At 45.8% G+C, this 25869-nt stretch overlaps 1 protein-coding gene across 3 annotated transcripts in view; it reads right to left on the bottom strand.

The window, feature by feature from the left end:
- Positions 1-1277: 1277 nt before the first annotated feature.
- Positions 1278-25869, bottom strand: part of LOC106569517 (semaphorin-6B) — a 74940-nt gene continuing 50348 nt past the window's right edge. Inside the window, exons 1-14 of one of the 3 annotated variants that reach the window (XM_045694343.1) lie at positions 25276-25314; positions 17866-17965; positions 17208-17306; positions 17031-17121; positions 16505-16624; positions 11392-11480; positions 11007-11224; positions 10741-10872; positions 10495-10644; positions 10036-10215; positions 9187-9327; positions 8974-9051; positions 8825-8883; positions 1278-2513 (exon numbers count right to left, since the gene is read on the bottom strand). In XM_045694343.1, coding sequence (XP_045550299.1) covers positions 1501-2513; positions 8825-8883; positions 8974-9051; positions 9187-9327; positions 10036-10215; positions 10495-10644; positions 10741-10872; positions 11007-11224; positions 11392-11480; positions 16505-16624; positions 17031-17106 — 2256 coding nt within the window. In that variant the 5' untranslated portion in view covers positions 17107-17121; positions 17208-17306; positions 17866-17965; positions 25276-25314 and the 3' untranslated portion in view covers positions 1278-1500. Of the gene's footprint in view, positions 2514-8824; positions 8884-8973; positions 9052-9186; positions 9328-10035; positions 10216-10494; positions 10645-10740; positions 10873-11006; positions 11225-11391; positions 11481-16504; positions 16625-17030; positions 17122-17207; positions 17307-17865; positions 17970-25275; positions 25315-25657; positions 25721-25869 lie in introns of those variants that run through there. The other 2 variants (XM_045694342.1, XM_014140952.2) reach the window with 2 other exon arrangements.

The following is a 25869-nucleotide window of genomic DNA, read 5'->3' as shown; positions in this document are numbered from 1 at the left end:
ATCTATGTGATGACATTGAATCAACGTAAGGGCAATTGGTCTTTTTTTCACCCAACTGTTCACCTAAATCCAATGACCTGGTGACATTTTTTGTTCTTGATTTCACATTAAATTCACGTTATTATGAACCAAATCCCAGTTTTGGTTGAGTTGTAAATCAAGTGTAAATCAAAAGTAGGCGTTGAACTGACGTGTGAGCCCAGGGGGGTGTCTTCTTCATTCACCTGCAGCAAGATGCTTCAAAGTAATGTGTTTACAATTCATGTTTCAGTGTCCTCCATTGTCTTATTGTCAGAGAGTGCCAATCAGTCTGCACTGGAAGGTGGACAAAGTACATTGTGTAGGAGTGATGTCCACTGGGTCTCGTCTTCTGACACCTGACAGTGGGCTCTGTGGCCATGTTGTTCAGTCAGTCCTTGTTGCCCTGTTTGCTGCACAGGGAAGTGTCTGTCTCTGGGTCTCCTTGAATGTTCCTTCCTATTTATGGTTCTCTCTTAATGTGTTCTTTTGAAAGAATTCCGCTGTCTAGCAAACTCTTCCTTCCCTTTTCTCTTTCCATCTCCATCCCTCTTTCTCACCTCTTTCAATCCCTCTCTCCCTCTCTCTCCTCCTCTCTCTCCCATCTCTAAGCAGCCAGAGGGGAGAGGCAGCTCTGCAATGCAGACACAGCAACAACCTCACTTTCACTGACCAATCACAGCCAAGCAGGGTATGAGTGATAGCAGCATCAACCACTCACAGAGAGAACAGCCTCAGGAGTCCGCCAGTGAGAACAGCCTTAGGAGTCCGCCAGTGAGAACAGCCTTAGGAGTCCGCCAGCGAGAACAGCCTCAGGAGTCCGCCAGCGAGAACAGCCTCAGGAGTCTAGCCAGCGAGAACAGCCTCAGGAGTCCGCCAGCGAGAACAGCCTCAGGAGTCCGCCAGCGAGAACAGCCTCAGGAGTCCGCCAGCGAGAACAGCCTCAGGAGTCCGCCAGCGAGAACAGCCTTAGGAGTCCGCCAGCGAGAACAGCCTCAGGACTCTAGCCAGCGAGAACAGCCTCAGGAGTCCGCCAGCGAGAACAGCCTTAGGAGTCCGCCAGCGAGAACAGCCTCAGGAGTCTGCCAGCGAGAACAGCCTTAGGAGTCCGCCAGCGAGAACAGCCTCAGGAGTCCGCCAGCGAGAACAGCCTCAGGAGTCCGCCAGCGAGAACAGCCTCAGGAGTCTGCCAGCAAGAACAGCCTCAGGAGTCTGCCAGCAAGAACAGCCTTAGGAGTCTGCCAGCGAGAACAGCCTTAGGAGTCTGCCAGCGAGAACAGCCTCAGGAGTCTGCCAGCGAGAACAGCCTCAGGAGTCCGCCAGCGAGAACAGCCTCAGGAGTCCGCCAGCGAGATACAGAGATATCGGGAGGACTAAATGACAATGACAGAGAAAGAGGTCAGAGAGAAAGAGAGAGGGAGAGAAAAGGTAGAACAGACAGAAAGAGAACGATGTAGAAAGAGACATGGTTTCCCTGCTTGATCACTGCCCGTTGTGAGTCCTCTCATTGGAACTCTTCTTACTCAGCAGCTGGCTGAGATCCACCAGCTCCCCCAGCTCTCCTCTCCCCAAGGCCCCTCTCAGCTGAGACCTGCCCGGCCCGGGGGTGTGGTGCTGGGCCACATACTGCTGGCCTTTGGGGGTGGGCATGGAGGATGGAGGTACAGGGACCATGCCCTGGCTGCTGAGGATGTAGCCTTCCTGGGGAGGCCAGCGGAGTGGCAGGGGCTCCCCAAACTCCATAGGGGCGCTGGGGGCTGACACCACCCTCCTCCTATCCGGAGAATCCTGGGGGGTCATGGGGTACACGTACTCCCCTGCCGACTTACGAAGCGCAGACTTTGGTGTCCCACTTCTGCCCTTTTCCCCCCGGGGCTTGCTCAGGCACACGTAGTGCTGGCGAGGCGTCTCCCCTCCTCTTCCTCGCTCCTCACCCCCATGCCTCCCTCCTCCTCCCCCCTGAAATAGTCTGGTGGTCAGGTAGACGGCGGTGGAGGGGTGTGGGGGGCAAGGGAGAGGGCAGGGAGACGCCAGCCCCATGGTACTCCCTCCCAGGTAGGTCTGGCTGTTATCCCACCCCCCTGATCCAGAATCGGACAGCCTGAGCCCGCGTCTTTTCTGCTGAGGCGTGTGCTCCGGAGTAGGCAGGAACCCTGGGTCCAGCTCCCCTGACTTCCCCCAGCCGTTGGGCATCACAAACAGGGTCTCCCCGCCCTGAGAGCAGGGTCTATCCCCTCCTCCCTGACGGGTCACACTGAGGACCGATCCCCCCATCCCTCCTCCTGATGTCAACATCCCCCTCTCCTGGCGCTGGATAGTGGACTGGGGGGTGTTGTTGCCGTGGCGACGGTTGCCAGGCTTGTGGGCCATAATCCAGCAGACAGCCAGGCCCGAGAGCGCCGCACCGATGGTGAAGGCTGAGACTGCAGATGCCACCAGCAGGTTGAGGGAGACCAGGCTCTCCGGCTCGATCAGCAGACTCTGCTGTATGACACCTGTAGGGGAGAGAGGAGACAAGAGAAAGGAATCACAAGGCTAATCTCGGACACCTAGAACTAAAATCTTGTGTAACTGCATCAGATGCTCGATTAAGTTCTTGGGGGAGATGTGTTAAGTCTAACGAGACTAGATAAGTCTCCATCTATGGGCTAAATGTCCCCTCCCCTTTGGAAATTCAAAAAAGATGCGAGCACCTGCGAAATTGTGATTTGTCCAAATGATCAGTGACAAAGAATCAGCGTACCGGAACAAAGTTCCTTGTTAGTCGTATCCCACAGTTGACAGATGCTACTACCATTTCCATTCCGTGCATCTGTCCCTGAGAGATAAGGCTAATGGCAAGAGAGAATATAAAAACGCTTCAAATTACAGCGTAAACCAGTTATCTCATTCCTTTATTCTCCTCTACCTCTGTGTATTCATTCTCCTTTATAAATCTTTCCACTTTTGTTATTGCCACATTTTTAGATGTTTTATCCTTCAGTACCTAAACATTATTTGCCTGATGTCAAGGATTATATTGCTATATTGTATTACCCAAGAGCTTAATCTTATTCTCTATTACTGTAATCTACCATAATATTTCATAACGGCAACAGATAAGCATCTCCTTTTCTTTTTCCTTAACCAGTGTTTTCTCCAGCACAGCCTTGCGGTTCTGCTGGCTGGGCTGAAAGCTGCACTAGTCATCAGTAAAAAGAGGAAGACAATAAAACAGACCAACTCTTCTCAGTGTTCCCATTCTGTAATAAGGAGGACTCTGGGCAAGCCAGTGAGTTTCTCCCTAAAACACGTCATATATTTCAGTTCATGATTTCCACCGCTCTAATCACTCCCATGTGCACAGACACAGCACATGTCTGCCCTGGACCTAGTTCTGGTTCTGGCTCTATGCTTTCACCAATATCCATTAAACGGCCTGACTCTGCAGTAAATGGGCCTGTATTCGGGTTAGAAAGCTAAAACTCTGCAACTAGATCAGATCAGATTCTAAAGAGTGATAAATAACAAATGAGATTGCAATGTTTTGGCAAAGGAATGTATTAATTGCAGGTTAGAGGTTATAGATTTATGATAGATATTATAGATGGGATATGATGGACTTTGGAGTTTGGAACAGATTGCAGGTTCTATAAAATAGATGAGGTTGTAATGTTCTGGAATCAGAACACCCCACAGATTATAGATCTGTGATAAAACAGATTAGATTGCAGTGTATAATTGGAGATGGAACAGATTGCAGGTCCTGGAACAGTTTGCTGATGAAAAGCAGAGACATCCTAATTGAGAGAGAGACAGATTTGAGGTGTGTTTGTTAGGAGCCCATAAACGTATCAAAGTGAAAGACGTTCTCTTATGCCCTGCCAGAAACTCAGTTTTGAGCACTGCGCACAGAGTTTTGTCCTCATTTTTCTTTTGTACATATTTTTCTGGCAAGTACTTGTCAAACTGTAGCAGACAGTCGTTGACAGCAGAACACTGTCTCAGAATAAGTCTCAGTTCTGTGGGCTTTAATTCACTGATCAAGACGTTCGCTCCTTTGTCAACCAATCAAAATGAATTTATTGTCATGCTGGGAGGCTTCTGACAGACACTAATCTTAGGAGACGGAATTCAAAGCCCTGACATTTCACACTAGCTAATCCCATTACTGACAGACTGAAAAACATTGCAATTTTCTGTCACCACTGTAAATACAAATACAATACACACATAAACACAAACAACCAATATAAATGAACGGTATGTAGAATTATTGTGATAGGTTGGAGTCATTAAAACCCGTTTTTCAACCACTCCACAAATTTCTTGTTAACAAACTATAGTTTTGTCAAGTTGGTTAGGGCATCTACTTTATGCAAGACACAAGTCATTTTTCCAACAATTGTTTACAGACAGATTATTTCACTTATAATTTACTGTATCACAATTCCAGTGGGTCAGAAGTTTACATACACTAAGTTGACGGTGCCTATAAACAGCTTGGAAAATTTCCAGAAAATAATGTCATGGCTTTAGAAGCTTCTGATAGGTTAATTGACATCATTTGAGTCAATAGGAGGTGTACCTGTGGATGTATTTCAAGGCCAACCTTCAAACTCAGGGCCTCTTTGCTTGACATCATGGGGAAATCAAAAGAAATCAGCCAAGACCTCAGAAAAAAATTGTAGACCTCCACAAGTCTGGTTCATCCTTGTGAGCAATTTCCAAACGCCTGAAGGTACCACGTTCATCTGTACAAACAGTAGTATGCAAGTATGAACACCATGGGACCACGCAGCCGTCATACCGCTCAGGAAGGAGACGCGTTCTGTCTCTTAGAGATGAACGTACTTTGGTGCGAAAAGTGCTAATTAATCCCAGAACAACAGCAAAGGACCTTGTGAAGATGCTGGAGGAAACGGGTACAAAAGTATCTATATCCACAGTAAAACGTGTCCTATATCGACATAACCTGAAAGGCCACTCAGCAAGGAAGAAGCCACTGCTCAAAAACCGCCATAAAAAAGTCAGACTACAGTTTGCAACTGCACATGGGGACAAAGATTGTACTTTTGGAGAAATGTCCTCTGGTCTGATGAAACAAAAATAGAACTGTTTGGCCATAATGACCATCGCTATGTTTGGAAGAAAAGGGGGATGCTTGCAAGCCAAAGAACACCATCCCAACCGTGAAGCACGGGGGTAGCAGCATCATGTTGTGGGGGTGCATTGCTGCAGGAGGGACTGGTGCACTTCACAAAATAGATTGCATCATGAAGTAGGAAAATTACGGGGAAATATTGAAGCAACATCTCAAGACATCAGTCAGGAAGTTAAATGCTTGGTCGCAAATGGGTCTTCCAAATGGACAATGACCCCAAGCATACTTCCAAAGTTGTGGCAAAATGGCTTAAGGACAACAAAGTCAAGGTATTGGATTGGCCATCACAAAGCCCTGACCTCAATCCCATAGAAAATGTGTGGGCAGAACTGAAAAAGCGTGTGCGAGCAAGGAGGCCTACAAACCTGACTCAGTTACACCAGCTCTGTCAGGAGGAATGGTCCAAAATTCACCCAACTTATTGTGGGAAGCTTGTGGAAGGCTTCCTGAAATGTTTGACCCAAGTTAAATAATTGAAAGGCAATGCTATCAAATACTAATTGAGTCTATGTAAACTTCTGACCAACTGGGAATGTGATGAAAGAAATAAAAGCTGAAATAAATCAGCTGAGTTTAAACGTATTTGGCTAAGGTGTATGTAAACTTCCGACTTCAACTGTATGTGCATTGGGGAGGTGATTGAATTTTTAATTGATGCCATGACAAAGAAAAACTGTACCTTGCAAAAACAAACATTTTTAATTGAATATGTTGCCATAGACATTCCCTTACATCAGCATTTGAATTTGTTCAATGTGCATTAAAGGGAAATGTCAAATGTTTTCAACTTCATATTCATCATCTGCAGCACCACCCCAACATCAACATATGTGATAATTGTGTGTTATTTAGGTTTTGTAGTAAAACAGATAGAGGAAGATAAGTGTTTCCAATGTCATCATTGGTGTGCATCGTGTGATTTTAACCAATTATGAGGAGGCATTTGGGCGGCAGGTAGCCTAGTGGTTAGAGTGTTGGACTTGTAATCGAAAGGTTGCAAAATTGAATCCCCGAGCTGACAAGGTAAAGATCTGTCATTCTGCCCCTGAACAAGGCAGTTAACCCACTGTTCCTAGGCCGTCCTTGAAAATAAGAATTTGTTCATAACTGACTTGCCTAGTTAAATAAAGGTTAAAAAAAATAAAAATGTCCTACTAGTTGTCTACGAATTGGTTGATGATGTCATTGGAAACACTAATCTTTCTCTATCTTTTAAATACAAAACATAGAAACAGCCATTATCAAATATGTTGATGTTAGGGTAGTGCTGGAGATTTACATTTACATTTACGTAATTTAGCAGACGCTCTTATCCAGAGCGACTTACAAATTGGTGCATTCACCTTAAGATATCCAGTGGAACAACCACTTTACAATAGTACATCTATATCTTTTTTTGGGGGGGGGTTAGAAGGATTACTTAATCCTATCCCAGGTATTCCTTAAAGAGGTGGGGTTTCAGGTGTCTCCGGAAGGTGGTGATTGACTCCGCTGTCCTGGCGTCGTGAGGGAGCTTGTTCCACCATTGGGGTGCCAGAGCAGCAAACAGTTTTGACTGGGCTGAGCGGGAACTGTGCTTCCGCAGAGGTAGGGAGGCGAGCAGGCCAGAGGTGGATGAACGCAGTGCCCTTCTTTGGGTGTAGGGACTGATCAGAGCCTGAAGGTACGGAGGTGCCGTTCCCCTCACAGCTCCGTAGGCAAGCACCATGGTCTTGTAGCAGATACGAGCTTCAACTGGAAGCCAGTTGTTCATCATATATGCATAGTCACTTTAACCAAATCTACATGTACATACTACCTCAATCAGCCTAACCCTAACCCTAACCCTAACCCTAACTTGGGAAGGTTGAACACCAGACGGGCTGCGGCGTTCTGGATGAGTTGTAGGGGTTTAATGGCACAGGCAGGGAGCCCCGCCAACAGCGAGTTGCAGTATTGAAATGACCCTTTAACATCTGTCGCAAACTCTTGTAATGCATGATTATGCCACTAGGTGGAGCATGATTATGCCACTAGGTGAACCATGATTATGCCACTGGGTGGATCATGATTATGCCACTAGGTGGAGCATGATTATGCCACTGGGTGGACCATGATTATGCCACTAGGTGGAGCATGATTATGCCACTGGGTGGATCATGATTATGCCACTAGGTGGAGCATGATTATGCCACTGGGTGGATCATGATTATGCCACTAGGTGGAGCATGATAATGTCACTAGGTGGATCATGATTATGCCACTAGGTGGAGCATGATAATGTCACTAGGTGGAGCATGATTATGCCACTAGGTGGAGCATGATTATGCCACTAGGTGGATCATGATTATGCCACTAGGTGGAGCATGATAATGTCACTAGGTGGAGCATGATTATGCCACTAGGTGGAGCATGATAATGTCACTAGGTGGAGCATGCTTATGCCACTAGGTGGAGTATGATTATGCCTCTAAGTGGAGCATGATTATGCCAGTAGGCGGAGCATGATTATGCCACTAGGTGGATCATGATTATGCCACTAGGTGGAGCATGATAATGTCACTAGGTGGAGCATGCTTATGCCACTAGGTGGAGCATGATTATGCCTCTAAGTGGAGCATGTTTATGCCAGTAGGTGGAGCATGATTATGCCAGTAGGTGGAGTATGCTTATACCACTAGGTGGAGCATGCTTATATACTAGGTGGAGCATGAATATGCCACTAGGTGGAGCATGATTATACCACTAGGTGGAGCATGATTATGCCACTAGGTGGAGCATGCTTATATACTAGGTGGAGCATGAATATGCCACTAGGTGGAGCCTGATTATGCCACTAGGTGGAGCATGATTATGCCACTAGGTGAAGCATGATTATGCCACTAGGTGGAGCATGCTTATGCCACTAGGTGGAGCATGCTTATGCCACTAGGTGGAGCATGATTATGCCACTAGGTGGAGTATGTTTATACCATTAGGTGGAGCATGATTATGCCAGTAGCTTAAGCATGCTTATGCCACTAGGTGGAGCATGATTATCCACTAGGTGGAGCTTGATTATGCCAGTAGGTGGAGCATGATTGTGCCACTAGGTGGAGCATGATTATTCCACTGGGTGGAGCATGATTATATGCCACGAGGTGGATCATGGTTATGCCACTAGGTGGAGCACGATTATACCAATTGGTGGAGCACGATTGTGCCACTAGGTGGAGCATGATTATGCCATTAGGTGGAACATGATTATACCACTAGGTGGAGCATGATTATTCCACTGGGTGGAGCATGATTATATGCCACGAGGTGGATCATGATTATGCCACTAGGTGGAGCATGATTGTGCCACTAGGTGGAGCATGGTTATGCCACTAGGTGGAGCATGATTATGCCATTAGGTGGAGCACGATTATACAATTGGTGGAGCACGATTGTGCCACTAGGTGGAGCATGATTATGCCATTAGGTGGAACATGATTATACCACTAGGTGGAGCACGATTGTGCCACTAGGTGGAGCATGAATATACCACTAGGTGGAGCATGATTATGCTATTAGGTGGAGCATGATAATGACACTAGGTGGAGCATGATTATGCCATTAGGCGGAGTATGATTGTGCTATTAGGTGGAGCATGAATTGACTGAAAGAAAGAACAGAGCTACAGGGTAAAGGAAAGGTACCTACCATCACAGTCTCCAAGATGGGAGAAGTTGCCGTACTCACTGTCTTGATGAAAAGGAAGCCTGTAATAGAACAAACATAACAGATGATCAGACTGACATCTACAGTTGAACACACAATCAACTGGATAAAGCTACGGGGAGCTGTCTCACCGTGTGCCTGGTCTGAGGAAGGAGCAGGTGCTGCCTCTGGTCCAGCCACAGTAGGGATCTCTGGAGGTCAGACAGCTCCTATACACACACACATGGAGATCTGATCAGCCTGATGGAGATGGTTGAGATGGTCTGTGTGTGTGTGTGTGTGTGTGTGTGTGTATGTGTGTGTGTGTGTGTGTGTGTGTGTGTGTGTGTGTGTGTTTTACTCACTTCATGCAGCGTGAGTGTAGGTGGCAGCGTGCTGTGGGCAGTCTGACCAGACAGGAAGGGAAGGCCAGCAGCAGAGTGTGACTTGGACGATCCAGAGACAGAAACAACAACTGTCTGGCCTGGACAGAGTCCTCTCCACACCTAGAGACAGAGGGAGGGAGGGAGGGAGGGAGGGAGGGAGGGAGGGAGGGAGGGAGGGAGGGAGGGAGGGAGGGAGGGAGGGAGGGAGGGAGGGAGGGATGAAAGGAGAGAGGGATGGAAGGAAGGAGAGAGGGGGAGAGGGGCAGTGAGAGAGGGAGAGAGAGACAGAGAGAGAGAGAAAGAGAGGGAGTGAGAGAGAGAGAGGGAGGGACAGAAGGAGGAAGGGAAGGAGAGAGGGAGATGGGGAGGGATAGATTGAGGGAGGGAGGGATGGATGAAAGGAGAGAGGGATGGAAGGAGACGGGGAGAGGGATAGAAGGAGAGAGGGAGGGAGGGATAGAGAAATAGAGGGAGAGAGGGAGGGAGAGAGAGAGGGATAGAGGGAGGGGTGGAGGGGGAGAGATAGAGGGGGAGAGATAAAGGGAGGGAGGGATAGAAGGAGAGAGGGTGATAGGGATGAAGGAGAGAGAGAGACAGATACAGAGAGACAGAGAAAAAGAGATCCTTAGAGTATTTTCATTGATTTCGATTGTTACAACAGAGAAATGTAGAGATTCACATCAGGGTGATCAGATCAGAGAGACTTTGAAAACAATGCAGCAACAAGCATTGTGAGTAGAACAGTTAATCTCCTCAATAATGACCTGACAAAACACCGGACTGCAGCGAACACAAGGGATCGTGGCCAAACTCCCTTCCTGTACTCACTTCTCAGGGTTGAATCCCTCCACCTCCTCCAGAAACACACTGCTGTGTGTGGGAGAGTTTTCTCCGCTGGGGAGGATGAGGAATTTCAGGACGGTCCCTCGTGTGGAGCCCAGGAACAACACTGTATGGTTCCTATGGGGACCAGCCTCTGTGTCCACCACCATTGCTGTCAACTGGTACCTGGAGAGCGAGATGGAGGGAGAGAGAGAAATAGAGAGAGAAATAGAGAGGGAGAGAGAGAGAGAGAGAGAGAGAGAGAGAGAGAGAGAGAGAGAGAGAGAGAGAGAGAGAGAGGGAGGGAGGGAGGGAGGGAGGGGAGGGGAGGGAGGGAGGGAGGGAGGGAGGGAGGGAGGGAGGGAGGGAGGGAGGGAGGGAGGGAGGGAGAGGGGAGAGCTCAATTTCAGAACGTAGGGCAAACAGTGAACAATCAGTGGTAGCCATGGGTATCCTTAGCCATACCTGCCCATAGTCTTGACGACCCAAGGTCTGTGCCCAACCAAGGGTATGGTCTCGTCCATCAAGGGATGAGTCTTTACAAAGTTCAGCACTTCATCCGGCAGAGATTTAGACGAACTGAACGGAGACCCCTGTACCGCACAGCCACCCGGCCTACAGAGAGAGGAGAGGGTCCAAAAAACGATCAGAATCAGGAAGAACCAGTCAGTTACACAATCAATATCAGTACAAGTCCAATGTACTGCATACCTGGGTTTGGGCACAAGCTCATCAGGCACGGGTGTCCAGATGGATTCTGGAGATTTCTGCTCCTTGAATCTTCCCTCAAACACCCTGGCCAACTGCTGCATGTCAAACACACACACTGCAGACCCCGGGATACTGAGAGAGAGAGAGAGAGAGAGAGAGAGAGAGAGGGTTAAAGGGGGTAAGATGATTAAATACGTATCAGAAAATGGGGGGGGGGGGGGGGTGCATTCATGCATGATTGTGTGCGTGTGTACACGTGTGTGTACCTGTTGGGCGGTGTAGAGAACAGTCCCAGTATGACGTCTCTGCCGTTCATGTTGAGTATGGGGCTGGTGGCGTGGAGCAGGTTGAAATAGAAGTGGGAGTCTCCTGGGACAGAACAGTTCAGTCTGGCCTTCAGGAACGATGTCCACTGTTTCTCCAACACCCTCTGAGAGCCACCCATGTCCCCTTTGCACACCCGCGCCACACGAGATACCATCACCTGAACACACACACACACGAGGCAATGCACTGTATAATGTGCAAATCCCATGGACTCTGTCCACCTTATCCCCTCAAGGAGGTGGAATTCCGTGTGTGTGTGTGTGTGTGTGTGTGTGTGTGTGTGTGTGTGTGTGTGTGTGTGTGTGTGTGTGTGTGTGTGTATACCTTTTCCAGGTGATGGAACTCCATGGCCATTTCTCTGAAGAAGAAGTAGACGTGAGGCCCCCACTCAACTGCACTCACAAAGAAGGGCTCTGAGAGACAGAACAGGTATACGCCGTTATACACACATACACGCACGCACATACAGACCGTTACACACAGACACACATACACACACACACACCCCTTCCACACATACTACAGATGAATCCCTCAGGGAGAGCACCAACACAGCTCCATATTTACACCTCTGTACCAACAAGCAGCACATCAGCATGTCCACCGCTCTCTGGGGTCAGCCATTCAGCATTCATGTCCTGTTAAATTTATCATCAGTGCCAAGGACAGAGCAGTTATTTATTCATCTCTGTCTCTGACCTCCAGGGTTCCACACTATGTTTTTCTCTGAAGGAGATTTTATGTCCTAGATCTGTTGGTCTCGTCCTCTCTGATTTGACAGAAAACAGTACATCTAACCTGGCACCTACAGCAGGGTTGACCAACTGGCAGTGGCCTGGGGGTTTTATTTACATTTTTTATTACAATAATAATAATCATTGTTGGACATAAAATACTGTAAAAACACCAGGCAATCTTTCCCATGTATTCCCACGCATTATAGAGAGTGCCTCAAGAAAGTACTCATACCCCTTGACTTTTTCCACATTTTCTTGATTAAATTTTGATTTGTTTTTTTGTCACTGGCCTACACACAATACCCCAAAATGTCAAAGTGGAATCATATTTTCATACATTTTCTAAAATGAATTATGAAATTAAATGAAAATCTGAAATGTCTTGAGTGAATAAGTATTGAACCCCTTTGTTATGTCAACCCTAAATAAGTTCAGGAGTAAAAATGTGCTTAACAAGTCACATAATAAATTGCATGGACTCACTCTGTGTGTAATAATAGTGTTTAACATGATTTTTGAATGAATGCCTCATCTCTGTACTCCTCAGTTGAGCAGTGCATTTCAACCACAGATTAAACCGCAAAGACCAGGGAGGTTTTCCAATGCCTCGCAATGAAGAGAGAAGCTACTGCCAGATGGGTAAAAATAATAAACCAGACATTGAATATTCATTTGAGCATTGTGAAGTTATTAATTACACAAAGATACAGGTGTCCTTCCTAACTCAGTTGCCGGAGAGGAAGGAATCCGCTCAGGGAATTCAGCTAGAGGCCAATGGTGACTTTAAAACAGTTACAGAGTTTAAAGGCTGTGATAGGTGAAAACTGAGGATGGATCAACAACATTGAAGTTACTCCACACTACTAACCTAAATTACAGAGTGAAAAGAAGGAAGCTTGAACAGAATAAAATTATTCAAAAACATGCAACCTGTTAGACATTTACATTTTTTTTTACATTTTAGTCATTTAGCAGATGCTCTTATCCAGAGCGACTTACAGTAGTGAATGCATACATTTCAACATTTCTTTTTTCCTTTTTTTGTACTGGCCCCCCGTGGGAATTGAATCCACAACCCTGGCGTTGCACAAACCATGCTCTACCAACTGAGCCACAGGGAAGGCAACAAGGCACTAAAGTAATACTATAAAAAATGTGGCAAAGCAGTTAGATTTTTGTCCTGAATACAAAGTGTTATGTTTGGGGGAAATCCTAGAGGAAAACCTGTTTCAGTCTGCTTTCCTCCAGATACTGGGAGATGAATTCACCTTTCAGCAGGACAATAACCTAAAACACAAGGTCAAATCTACACTGGAGTTGATTACCAAGAAGACACTGAATATTCCTGAGTGTCAAGCCTTTGGTTCTCTATGGTGTTTAGGTCAGAGCGTGACTAGGGGGGGTGTTCTAGTCATTGTATTTCTATGTTGGTGACTTGTATGGTTCCCAATTAGTTGCCTCTATTTGGGGATCATATTTAGGTAGCCTTTTTCCCACCTGTGTTTTGTGGGATATTGTTTTGAGTGAGTGTGTGTAGCACTACGGTACTTCACGGCCGTTGTTTGTTTCTTGGTTTGTTTAAGTTTCACTAAAATAAAGATGTGGAACTCCAATCACGCTGTGCCTTGGTCCGTCTCTCCTCACAATCGTGACAGAATATCCCACCACACAAGGACCAAGCAGTGTGTTCATGAAGTAAAGGAGTTTTGGACAAGGGAGGAGATCATGGGAGGACACGAGACCCTTCCTCGGCGGGAGTCGCAGAGGATGCAGGAAGGACAGCGACGACGCCGGGGACCGCGGCCATAGAAACCCCAATATGTTTTTGGGGGGGGGTGGTCGGCCCAGCCAAGGAGAGAGCCAGAGCCCGCCTGGGAGTTGATGGAGCAGTGTGAGGAGGGTTATCGGAGAATGACTTTGGCGAGGAGTATGCTGCAGCACAGGCGTGCTGAAGAGCGTGACACCAGTCCGGTACATCCTGTGCCAGGTCCCCGCACCCTTCCTGAAGTGCGTGTAAACAGTCCAGTGTTACCTGTGCTGGCTCCACGCACCAGGCCTCCAGTGCGCTTCCCCAGTCCGGTACGTCTTGTGCCAGCTCCCCGCACTCGCCCTGAAGTGCGTGTCACCAGTCCAGTGCCACCTGTGCCGGCTCCAGGCACCAGGCCTCAAGTGCGCCTCCCCAGTCCGGTACGTCCTGTGCCTGCTCCCCGCACTCGCCCTGAAGTGTGTGTCACCAGTCCGGTGCCACCTGTGCCAGCTCCACGCACCAGGCCTCCAGTGCTCATCCCCAGCCCGGTACGTCCTGTGCCGGCTCCACGCACTAGGCCTCCAGTGCGCCTCTACAGCCCGGAACCTCCAGTGACGGTTCATAGTCCAGAGCTTCCAGCGACGGTTCACAGTCCGGAGCCTCCAGTGACGGTCAACGGGCCGGAGCCTCCAGTGACGGTCAACAGGCCGGAGCCTCCAGTGACGGTCAACAGTCCGGAGAGTCCAGGCACGGTGTCCAGTCTCGCTCCATGGCAGGAGCCTTCCTCTGCGCCGGGGCCCAGTCCAGGCATGGCGTCCAGTCCCACTCCGGGGCCGGAGTCTACCTCTGCGCCAGTGCCCAGTCCAGGCATGGCGGCCAACCCAGCTCCATGGCCGGGGCCTCCAGTATTTATGCTGCAGTAGTTTATGTGTCGGGGGGCTAGGGTCAGTCTGTTACATCTGGAGTATTTCTCTTGTCTTATCCGGTGTCCTGTGTGAATTTAAATATGCTCTCTCTAATTCTCTCTTTCTTTCTTTCTCTCGGAGGACCTGAGCCCTAGGACCATGCCTCAGGACTACCTGGCATGATGACTCCTTGCTGTCCCCAGTCCACCTGGCCGTGCTGCTGCACCAGTTTCAACTGTTCTGCCTGCGGCTATGGAACCCTGACCTGTTCACCGGACGTGCTTGTTGCACCCTCGACAACTACTATGATTATTATTATTTGACCATGCTGGTCATTTATGAACATTTTAACATCTTGACCATGTTCTGTTATAATATCCACCCTGCACAGCCAGAAGAGGACTGGCCACCCCTCATAGCCTGGTTCCTCTCTAGGTTTCTTCCTAGGTTTTTGGCCTTTCTAGGGAGTTTTTCCTAGGGAGTTTTTCCTAGCCACCGTGCTTCTTTCACATGCATTGCTTGCTGTTTGGGGTTTTAGGCTGGGTTTCTGTACAGCACTTTGAGATATCAGCTGATGTACGAAGGGCTATATAAATAAATTTGATTTGACTGCTCCAAAACCGGCATGAAAAAGCCAGACTACGGTTTGCAACTGCACACGGGGACAAAGATCGTACTTTTTGTAGAAATGTCCTCTGGTCTGATGAAACAAAAATAGAACTGTTTGGCCATAATGACCATCGTTATGTTTGGAGGAAAAAGGGGGAGGCTTGCAAGCCAAAGAACACCATCCCAACAGTGAAGCACAGGGGTGGCAGCATCATGTTGTGGGGGTGCTTTGCCGCAGGAGGGACTGGTGCACTTCACAAAATAGATGGCATCACGAGGCAGGACAATTATGTGGCTATATTGAAGCAACATCTCAAGACATCAGTCAGGAAGTTAAAGCTTGGTCGCAAATGGGTCTTCCAAATGGACAATGATCCCAAGCATACTTCCAAAGTTGTGACAAAATGGCTTAAGGACAACAAAGGCAAGGTATTGGAGTGTCCATCACAATGTCCTGACCTCAATCCCATAGAAAATGTGTGGGCAGGACTGAAAACGTGTGTGCAAGTGTGTGCAAGGAGGCCTAAAAACCTGACTCAGTTACACCAGCTCTGCCAGGAGGAAGGGGCCAAAATTCACCCAACTTATTGTGGGAAGCTTGTGGAAGGCTACCCGAAACATTTGACACAAGATAAACAATTTAAATGCAATGCTACCAAATCCTAATTGAGTGTATGTACACTTCTGACCCACTGGGAATGTGATGAAAGAAATAAAAGCTGAAATAAATCACTCTCTACTATTATTCTGACATTTCACATTCTTAAAATAAAGTGGTGATCCTAACTGACCTAATACAGGGACTTTTTACTAGGATTAAATGTCAGGAATTTAAAAAACTGAGTTTAAATGTATTTGTCTAAGGTGTATGTAAAGTTCCGACTTCAACTGTATGTAAATGAGATATTTATGTAATTAATTTGCAATTATTTTGCTAACATTTCTAAAACATGTTTTGACTTTGTAGTTATGGGGTATTGTGTGTAGATGAGTGAGAATAAACAAAAAAAAAATCAGACAGTAACACAACATAATGTGGTATTAACACAACAAAATGTGGAATAGGTCAACAGGTGTGAATACTTTCTGAAGGCACTGTATGTGATCGTACACAAATGTAAGCAAGGTGTGAAATGATTATGTTTTTGTCAGAAATTATATCTGTTTGGCCTTCTTGCGGTGAATTTGCAATCTACATTTTATTATGTTCCGGCCCCCCAACCATCCACTCAAGAAACAATTGGCCCGCACCTGAATTATAGCTAGTCCATACCGCTTTAATGTATCCATTCCTAGAATATAAGGATTTAGGTAGGAAAGGTAGAGTGTTTGGGTTACCCTGCAGTGTTTATGTGATCTAAGGAAACATTGGGAGTTCTTCACCTCTGGAGAAGTGTTCGGCCCATTCACTCACATGCAAGCACGTCATCTCAGTGTACCTCTGAACCATTTGGAGTCGTGTTTGACGGTGCGGAGAGCGGGGCTGTCGCCTAGGCTACGATAGATCACAGCATCAATCGCCAGGAAGTCTGTTACAGTACCAGTGAAGAGACTGCCCTCTGAGAGAGAGAAAGAGATAGACAGAGGGAAAGAGAAAGCGAGAGAGAGAGAGAGAGAGTAAGAGAGAGAGAGAGAGAGAGAGAAAGAGACAGGGAGAGAAAGAGAGAGAAAGACAGAGAGAGCAAGAGAGAGAGACAGAGAGAGCAAAAAAGAGAGAGAGACAGAGACAGGGAGAGCAAGAGAGTGAGACAGAGAGAAAGAGAAAGAGAGAGAGAGAGAAAGAGAGAACACACAGAACATGTATTTATCATGAGTACAAGCACAGTCAAGTTCCTCCTCACAGCTCCAGTCTAGATTGATTTTCCATCTGAATGATTTCCCCTGAACATTACAGTCCTAGTAAAAATACCTATGTCATTACTTCCTAATATATTGAAAAATAATGAAAGTTAGAAACTACTGTACCTGCAAACAGAGCCACGTTGGCGTGTCTGGGGTCATACGGGCACCGAGCCATCCCACTGACCGTCTCTCCCACCATCTCCAAAGAGTCTCTCTGTTACACACACAATTGTCCATATGAACACGTACACACATGCCAATAAAGCTTAATTGAATTGATTTCAATAGACAGATACTCACAGTGTAGTTGGCACACAAAGGGTTGAAGGCATTGGTTCCACACACAAACAGTCCTTCATGTTGACTCAACAACACCTTGATGAAGTTACGACACTCCTCCTGAAGAAAGAGATAAGAAAGGATGAGAAATGACGGGAGTGTCAGAGAAGTACTGTAAGTGTGTGTGTGTGCATACACGTGTGTTTATCTTTCAAACCCACTCCTCAAAGGGTTAGGCAGAGAAATTAGTTTAATGTCATATCCATATGACAAAAGTAATGAATAAATACTCCTTAGTGTAGATACATGTAACAGAGTTAAGAATATACCGAAAGCTCACTTGCCGATGGAGCTATTCAAGGGGTGCCTTTTGTATGGCTCAATCCGTTTGCATGTTGTCAAGGAGGGCTGTCACATGTGTTGTGAAGCAGAGGATCACTGGTTTAAGCCCAGTATGGAGCTGTTAGCAGCACACCCCGTTACATAGGCTATAGAACTGGTCTGGTTAACTTCATGGCTGGAATTCAGTATGCTGAGCTGGGCTGAACTAAGCCATGGCTTAAGTGAAAACAACCACTCAGGAAAGCCTTAAGGAAATGACACACAACACACTGTTCAGCTGTATCTCGGTGTACTGTATAACTACACATCTTCTAGCATGACTCACCAAATGACTCACCACAACATTCCCTCTTTAGGAGTTCCCATGGGGTTCATCATGGGAGCTAGAAGAATCTCTCCATGTTCTCTAGTCTCTCTCTCTCAATTCAATTTAAGGGCTTTCTTGGCATGGGAAACATATGTTAACATTGCCAAAGTAAGTGAAGTAGTTAATAAACAAAAGTGAAATAAACAATACAAGTTAACAGTAAACATTACACTCAGAAGATCCAAAAAATATAGACATTTCAAATGCCATATTATGGCTATATGAGTCAAGGAAGCAGGAGCGACTGAATTTTTGTTCACTCTATTGGGAAAGGAAAGGGGGATACCTAGTCAGCTGTACAACTGAATGCGTCTTACGCATTTAACCCAACCCCTCTGAATCAGAGAGGTGCGGGGGCCTGCCATAGTCGACATCTACGTCTTCGGGCGCCCGGGGAACAGTGGGTTAACTGCCTTGCACAAGGGCAAAAGGACAGATTTTCACCTTGTCAGCTCGGGGATTCGATCCAGCAACCTTTCGGTTACTAGTCCAACACACTAGGCTACCTGCCGTCCCAGTGTGTATACATCTATTGATTACTTTAGTTGTTTTAAGGTTATCTTTGTCTCACAGTCACTAAGTATGTATGGGGGGGTGTGATAGTTGAGGTTGTTTTTCTCGAAGGCACAACCAGCGTGTGGGGCTGGTTGCAATGGTCACTCGTGGAGGGTTGGGTTTTGAAAAACATAGTTGGCGGCATGGAGTAAAGATTCCTGCTACGCCAGGATGTTCGGTGGAAGAACGGAGCTCAGCTGTTGGCGCTAGCATTGGGTAAAATAGCATAAAATCAGCCTCAAGTGTATTGATATTCTTAGATTCCACTGAAAAGGTGAATACGACAGTTGAGAGTGGTGTTGTATTGCGGGATACACAGACGTCGTTATTTCCTCTTATGAATCCGGCGAAGAAAGTTAAACTTTCAAACGTGCCACCATTTGTTAGAGATTAAGTGTTGGAGCGAGTTATCTCGTCATGGTCAACTTGTATCTACAATAAAAATGGTTATTTCTTGGATGCAAATCTCCTTTGCTGAAACATGTCGTGTCTCATAGGAGACAAGTGCACATGATTTTAAAGAAGGATACTGACAAACTGAATTTAGCTTTCAGTTTTAAGATTCACAGATTTGATTGTGTTATACGCTTCTACTAAATAAATGAAACGTTTTGGCTGCGGAAGAGAGGCATTTGGTACGTTATTGTCCTGAGAACGAGCGCGCAGAGCCCGGTAGCAGCTAATGCACCATCGCGAAGGGATGAACATGCCAAGGGTTCAAGTGAAGGGAGAAGGTGGGTAGATTTTGTTGGAAAAGTAGGAAAGGAGAGCGGTGTGGCTACGGGGGAAATTGTGGTGGATCAGAGTAAAAAGGGAGGGTAAATAGCCGGTGAGACTGCGACTGCGATTGGGTTCGCTGAGTCGGTGCTGGAAAATGAAAGTGGAGTTCAAGAGGAGATTGAAACAATGGAAAAATGAAGCAGCTGTTTTCAAAGTACCCAGGATTAAGAGGAAGAATTTAAGAGGTGATGAAGGTAGACATTGATACGGGGGGAGGTTTGACAAACCCTGAAATCGGTGGACTCAAGAAAGTTGTCACGAGAGTCACGAGAGTGACAAGTGACTTAAAATCTAAAGGAAATGAAAGAGTTCAGTCGCAGCCTTAACTCTGCAAAGAGACGTTTTCTGTCTCTTCCTCCGTATTTTTTTTTCTCAGCCATGAGCAGTTTTAAGATTTCTTCTTTGAACGTAAATGGGGCGACAGTATGACTTAATGAAGTGTAAGGGAAGTTTTCTACAAGAAACGCATAGTAATATTGAAAATGAAGTTATGTGGCAAAAGGAGTGTGTGGAGGGGAGCAGTGGTGTGTAGTCATAGAAGCTCAAAAAGTCGGGGTGTGGCTATCTTGTACTCAGAAGGGTTTTTGCCTTTGTCATATGAGGTTGAAGAGATAGTTGAGGGGAGGTTATTAAAAGTTAGAGTGAGGTATGAAAACATCGCTATATGTTTAATACATTAGTTGAGAGGGTATGTTTTATAGAGACATTATCAAACACCATTGAGAAATGTAACACTAAGGATCATGTATTTCTTGCTGGGGATTTTAACTGCACTTAACGGTCAGTGATTTAGATAGAAACCACAAAGCCTCAAAGACTTTTAAAAAATGCCTTATTGTAATGCATGAACTGTGTGATATTTGGCGGAGCCAACATGGAGGTAGGAGACAGAACACATGGTCTAATGTGAGAGAGAACACCATCTCTCTGACCAGGTTAGATAGGTTTTATTGTAACACTGTGTGATGTTTGGAGCCAACATGGAGGTAGGAGACAGAACACATGGTCTAATGTGAGAGAGAACACCATCTCTCTGACCAGGTTAGATAGGTTTTATTGTAACACTGTGTGATGTTTGGAGCCAACATGGAGGTAGGAGACAGAACACATGGTCTAATGTGAGAGAGAACACCATCTCTCTGACCAGGTTAGATAGGTTTTATTGTAACACTGTGTGATGTTTGGAGCCAACATGGAGGTAGGAGACAGAACACATGGTCTAATGTGAGAGAGAACACCATCTCTCTGACCAGGTTAGATAGGTTTTATTGTAACACTGTGTGATGTTTGGAGCCAACATGGAGGTAGGAGACAGAACACATGGTCTAATGTGAGAGAGAACACCATCTCTCTGACCAGGTTAGATAGGTTTTATTGTAACACTGTGTGATGTTTGGAGCCAACATGGAGGTAGGAGACAGAACACATGGTCTAATGTGAGAGAGAACACCATCTCTCTGACCAGGTTAGATAGGTTTTATTGTTTTGAGCATCAATCTCAGGTCTGTAAATCAAGTGTAATAACCCCAGTGGGATTTTCTGATCATTGTTTATCAAATCAAGCTGTATTTGTCACATGCGCAGAATACAACAGGTGTAGACCTTACAGTGAAATGCTTACTTACAAGCCCCTAACCAACAGTGCAGTTTAAAAAAAATACGGATAAGAGATAAAAGTAACAAGTAGTTAAAGAGCAGCAGTAAAATAACAATATATACAGAGGGGGTACCGGTTAGTTGAGGTAGTATGTACATGTAGGTAGAGTTATTAAAGTGACTATGCATGGATGACAACAGAGAGTGGCAGTGGTATGGGGAGGGGAGAGGGGCAATGCAAATAGTCTGGGTAGCCATTTGACTAGATGTTCAGGAGTCTTATGGCTTGGGGGTAGAAGCTGTTTAGAAGCCTCTTGGACCTAGACTTGGCGCTCCAGTACCGCTTGCCGTAAGGTAGCAGAGAGAACAGTTTATGACTAGGTTGGCTGGAGTCTTTGACAATTTTTAGGGCCTTCCTCTGAGACCGCCTGGTATAGAGGTCCTGGTTGGCAGGAAGCTTGGCCCCAGTGATGTACTGGGCCGTTCGCACTACCCTCTGTAGTGCCTTGCATTCGGAGGCCGAGCAGTTGCCATACCAGGCAGTGACGTTTAATTACAGAGGTGGTGTTAATTAATGCTGTAAAACCCCAAAGTGCATACTGGCATTTTAATATAACTTTATTGAGTGATGCTCACTTCAGGAAATGTTTTAGTTTTTTCTGGGAGAGGTGGAGGTCACAAAGGGCCAGTTTTGTATCCTTTCAACAGTGGTGGGATATAGGGAAAATCCAGATTCAACAATTCTGTAAACAGTACACGATGAATGTCACCAGAGACATCACCAGATCAATGAACTCCCTAGAGTCTGAAATAGAGGAACTCCCGACGTTGGTTGAGACCACAGGAGATCGAGGCCACACTCAGGCCTTCGAGAGAAAAAATACGCATTGGCAGACCTGCTGAGTATCAGAGCACAGGGGCATTGGTGAGAAGTAAGTTCAGGGAATTTATGAAATGGTTTAGAGAGAAATGATGGACAAAGAATAATTATTCAATGCCTCAAATCAGCTGTTGGACAAGAACAAGTGTGAGTACAAAGAGGATAAAACAGTGACACAGCAGTTCATTGATGGGCTGTAACGCCCTGGCCATAGAGAGGGTTTTTTTGTTCTTTATTTTGGTTAGGCCAGGGTGTTACATTGGGTGGGCGTTCTATGTTCCTTTCTCTATGTTTTTGTATTTCTTTGTTTTGGGCTGTGTGTGGCTCCCAATCAGGCACAGCTGAAGCTCGTTGTTGCTGATTGGGAGTCACACATAAGGAGCATTTTTTTCCTTTGGGTTTTGTGGGTAATTGTTTCTGTTCAGTGTGTTTCCTGTCAGTACTGTTTGGCTGTCGGTTTTCCTGTTTTTTTGTATAATGTTCTCTTTGTTTGAATTAAATGTCAAGATGAACACTAACTCCGCTGCACCTTGGTCTTCTTCCGACCACAGCCGTTACATGGGCTCCCACAGGTGGCTGCAGAAGCTCAGATTGAGCTAGAGCAACCACTGTCTTTGCAGGAGCTATACATTGCATAAAAAGGCATGGAAAATTGAAGGGCATCAGGCATTGATGGGCTTCCCGCGTACTTTTTTTGTCTTTTTGGGCCATGTTGGAAGAGGATTGGCTAGCAGTAGTTAACAATATTTTGACCGGAAGGTTACTACCGATAAGCTGCAGGAGGGCTGTCCTCACGCTATTGCCAAAAAAGGATGACCCTAGGGGGGTGAGGAACTGGAGGCCGGTGGCTTTCTTGTGATTATAAGATCCTATCCAAGGCTTTGGCCAACAGGCTGAGGGAGGTGATGGGGCAAATCATACGGACCAGTTCTACATTCCCTGATTCTGGATGTTCTGGACGTCTCTAGGGCTATTGGGTTGGATGCTGGTCTAATTTCAATTGATCAGGAAAAGGCATTTGACCATCAATACTTATGGCACACTTTTGAGGCGTTTGGTTTCAGCTCTGGTTTTATTGCCATGATCAGGGTGATATATGGTGACATTGAAAGTGTGCTGAAATTTAACGGTGGCTTGAGTGCTCCTTTTCAAATCAAATCAAATCAACGTTTATTTGTCACATGAGCCGAATACAACAGGTGTAGTAGACCTTACAGTGAAATGCTTACTTACAGGCTCTAACCAATAGTGCAAAAAAAAGGTGTGTGTGTGTGTGTGTTTGTAGGTAAGTAAAGAAATAAAACAACAGTAAAAAGACATTTGAAAATAACAGTAGCAAGGCTATATACAGACACCAGTTAGTCAGGCTTATTGAGGTAGTATGTACATGTAGGTATGGTTAAAGTGACTATGTATATATGATGAACAGAGAGTAGCAGTAGTGTAAAAGAGGGGTTGACAGGTGGTGGGTGGCGGGACACAATGCAGATAGCCCGGTTAGCCAATGTGCGGGAGCACTGGTTGGTCGAGCCAATTGAGGTAGTATGTACATGGATGTATAGTTAAAGTGACTATGCATATAAGATAAACAGAGAGTAGCAGCAGCGTAAAAGAGGGGTTGGGGGGGTGGGCACACAATGCAAATAGTCCGGGTAACCATTTTTGTCCTAAACTTGGCACTCCGGTACTGCTTGCCATGCGGTAGCAGATAGAACAGTCTATGACTGGGGTGGCTGGGGTCCAATTTTTAGGGCCTTCCTCTGACACCGCCTGGTGTAGAGGTCCTGGATGGCAGGCAGCTTTCCCCAGTGATGTATGGCCATGGCTGGGCCCACCTTAATGTAGTGCTGACGGGTGGCTGAATATTTGGGGGTGAGGTCGGAAAGAATTGTCGGACAACTGCTGGAAAGCTGCAGGAAGGCTCTGTCAGTAGAAGAGTGGTGTATGCTTAATAATCATAAGAAGATGGCACAAGATGAATAAGTCCCATTTCCAAGACTAGGGATTACACCCAACATCCCAGAGTCAGAAAGAAAGGTGTTATTACTGGATTTGAGAGGGTTGGAAGAGGTGGGTTTGGATGAGGTGAACGGAAAATACTTTTATATAAGGGGTGTGTCAAGGATTTGAATAAAGATAAATTGAAACATAGAAAAGACACTCCTTGGAGGGTAAAACTGGGCCTTGATGACAAGGTAAAGCCAGCATGGAGAGCACTGTACAAGCCACCGTTACAAAAGGCCACTAGTGACATGCAATGGAGGGTTTTGCATGGCATCATTGCAGTTAATGCTTTTGTATCTGTTATTAACTCAGATATTGGAGATGGATGTCCTTTTTGTAACATAAGAGAAAAAATGTTTCACTGTTTTATGGAGTGTGAGAGGATAAAGCCTCTTTGAAATACTGGAGTCTTTGTTTACAGCTGTAGGGGAGATTTTCAATAACACTGTTTTTATTTTGGGGTTTCACTATAGTAAGCAACAAAGAAAATGTCAACTGTTAAAACATTTTGGGGGGACTGTAACGATGTGCGCTAAGAGTTGGGAAGCAAGTTCAGGGAGTGAGTGTTTTAATAAATAAACATAACATAATACAAAACAAGAAACCACGAACAATGCACAGACATGGGAAGGAAACAAAGGGAATGACATATATAGGGAAGGTAATCAGGGAAGTGATGGAGTCCAGGTGAGTCTGATGACGCGCAGGTGTGTGTAACGATGGTGACAGGTGTGCGCCATAACGAGTAGCCTGGTGACTTAGAGGCCGGAGAGGGCGCACACATGACAGGGACAAGCTAAGATGGCCATTTTTCTGAGTAGGAAACATAAAATAGACACACAGGGGTTATGAGCAGGTTGTAAGATGTGTTTTTAAAGGATTAGTCAAAGTGAGCATAAAAGTGTATTTTGAGTTCTTCTCGGCTGTAAAACATCTCCCATTGTTTGAGGAGAAGTGGGCTTATGAAGGAGCGGTTTGTTTTGTGGAGGAGGGGAAACTATTTTTTGTCAATGAAATGAGTTGAACGTATATGTTTTTTAATTAAATTTATTTTTATTTAGGAATGACACATTTGTTGCTTAATTTCTGAAAAGTCACAGTGTGCCATTATTTGTGTTCATTATTAAGTATAAAATAAAGTTTTTTATAAAAACTCAACTCTGTCTGTCTTTGTCTCTCTCCACTTTTGATGTCAAACACCTTTGATGTTGTTACTTTCTCTTTTTCTTTCTTTCCCTTTCATCTGTCAACCTTAATGTCACACAACTCTTTCTCTCTCCCACGCTCTTCCTCTTTACCTCCAATCTGTCTCTCTATCTCTCCTTTTATCTGTGACTGTTTGGTCTTCTACCTCTATTTATATATCTCAAGTGCTTACTCCACTGATTGCTCTCTCCCTCTCTCTCCCTATCTCCCTCCCTCCCTTCCATCCTGATTTCCATGGTCTACCCCAGGGCTGTGTGACACCGCCATCTCATTATCTCCCTCTCTCCCTCGATTCTCTCTCCTCCTCCCCCACTTCTTCTCTTCCCCCTCACTCTCTTCTTCTCTTCCCTCTCACTCACTCTCTCTCTGCCTTCTTCTCTTCCCCTCACTCTCTTTCTCTCTGTCTTCTCTTCCCCTCACTCTCTCTCTTCTTCTCTTCCCCCTCACTCTCTCTCTTTCTTTCTTCCCTCTCTGCCAATAAGACAGATAAAAGTAAAATATTTCTCTTTCTATCCTCCCTCTCTCCTTTATCTCTTAGGCCTCCATTATTCACTGATCGTATCACCCCATACTCATCACTCAGATCAGTTGCAGGTATCACATTCTCACTGCAGGACATGTCATTGGGATTACTAGAATGGATAACCCCACAGCACCCCCAACAACACACTGTAGTCAAGTTTTTTTTCTGTGAGTAACCACTGACATACGCTGCCCTCTGGGCTAGAGATGGGAACTAACCTCATGTTTGCCCTTCATCCTGCAGACTCGAATGTCATTCTTATTGGATTCCCACGTCCGCTTCTAGCAGAGGACCACAAAATGACATGACCAGAGGGTTACAATCATACTGGGATCTGATTTAATCAGAGGTGTTTGTTACATCAGTGATTTAATCAAAGGTGTTTGTTACATCAGTGATTTAATCAGAGGTGTTTGTTACATCAGTGATT

This window comes from Salmo salar, chromosome ssa14 (genome assembly GCF_905237065.1).
Source record: "Salmo salar chromosome ssa14, Ssal_v3.1, whole genome shotgun sequence".
NCBI classification, from domain to species: Eukaryota; Metazoa; Chordata; class Actinopteri; order Salmoniformes; family Salmonidae; genus Salmo; species Salmo salar.
The sequence above is the reverse complement of the archived record's forward strand: the minus strand, read 5'-3'. Positions and strand labels throughout refer to the sequence as shown.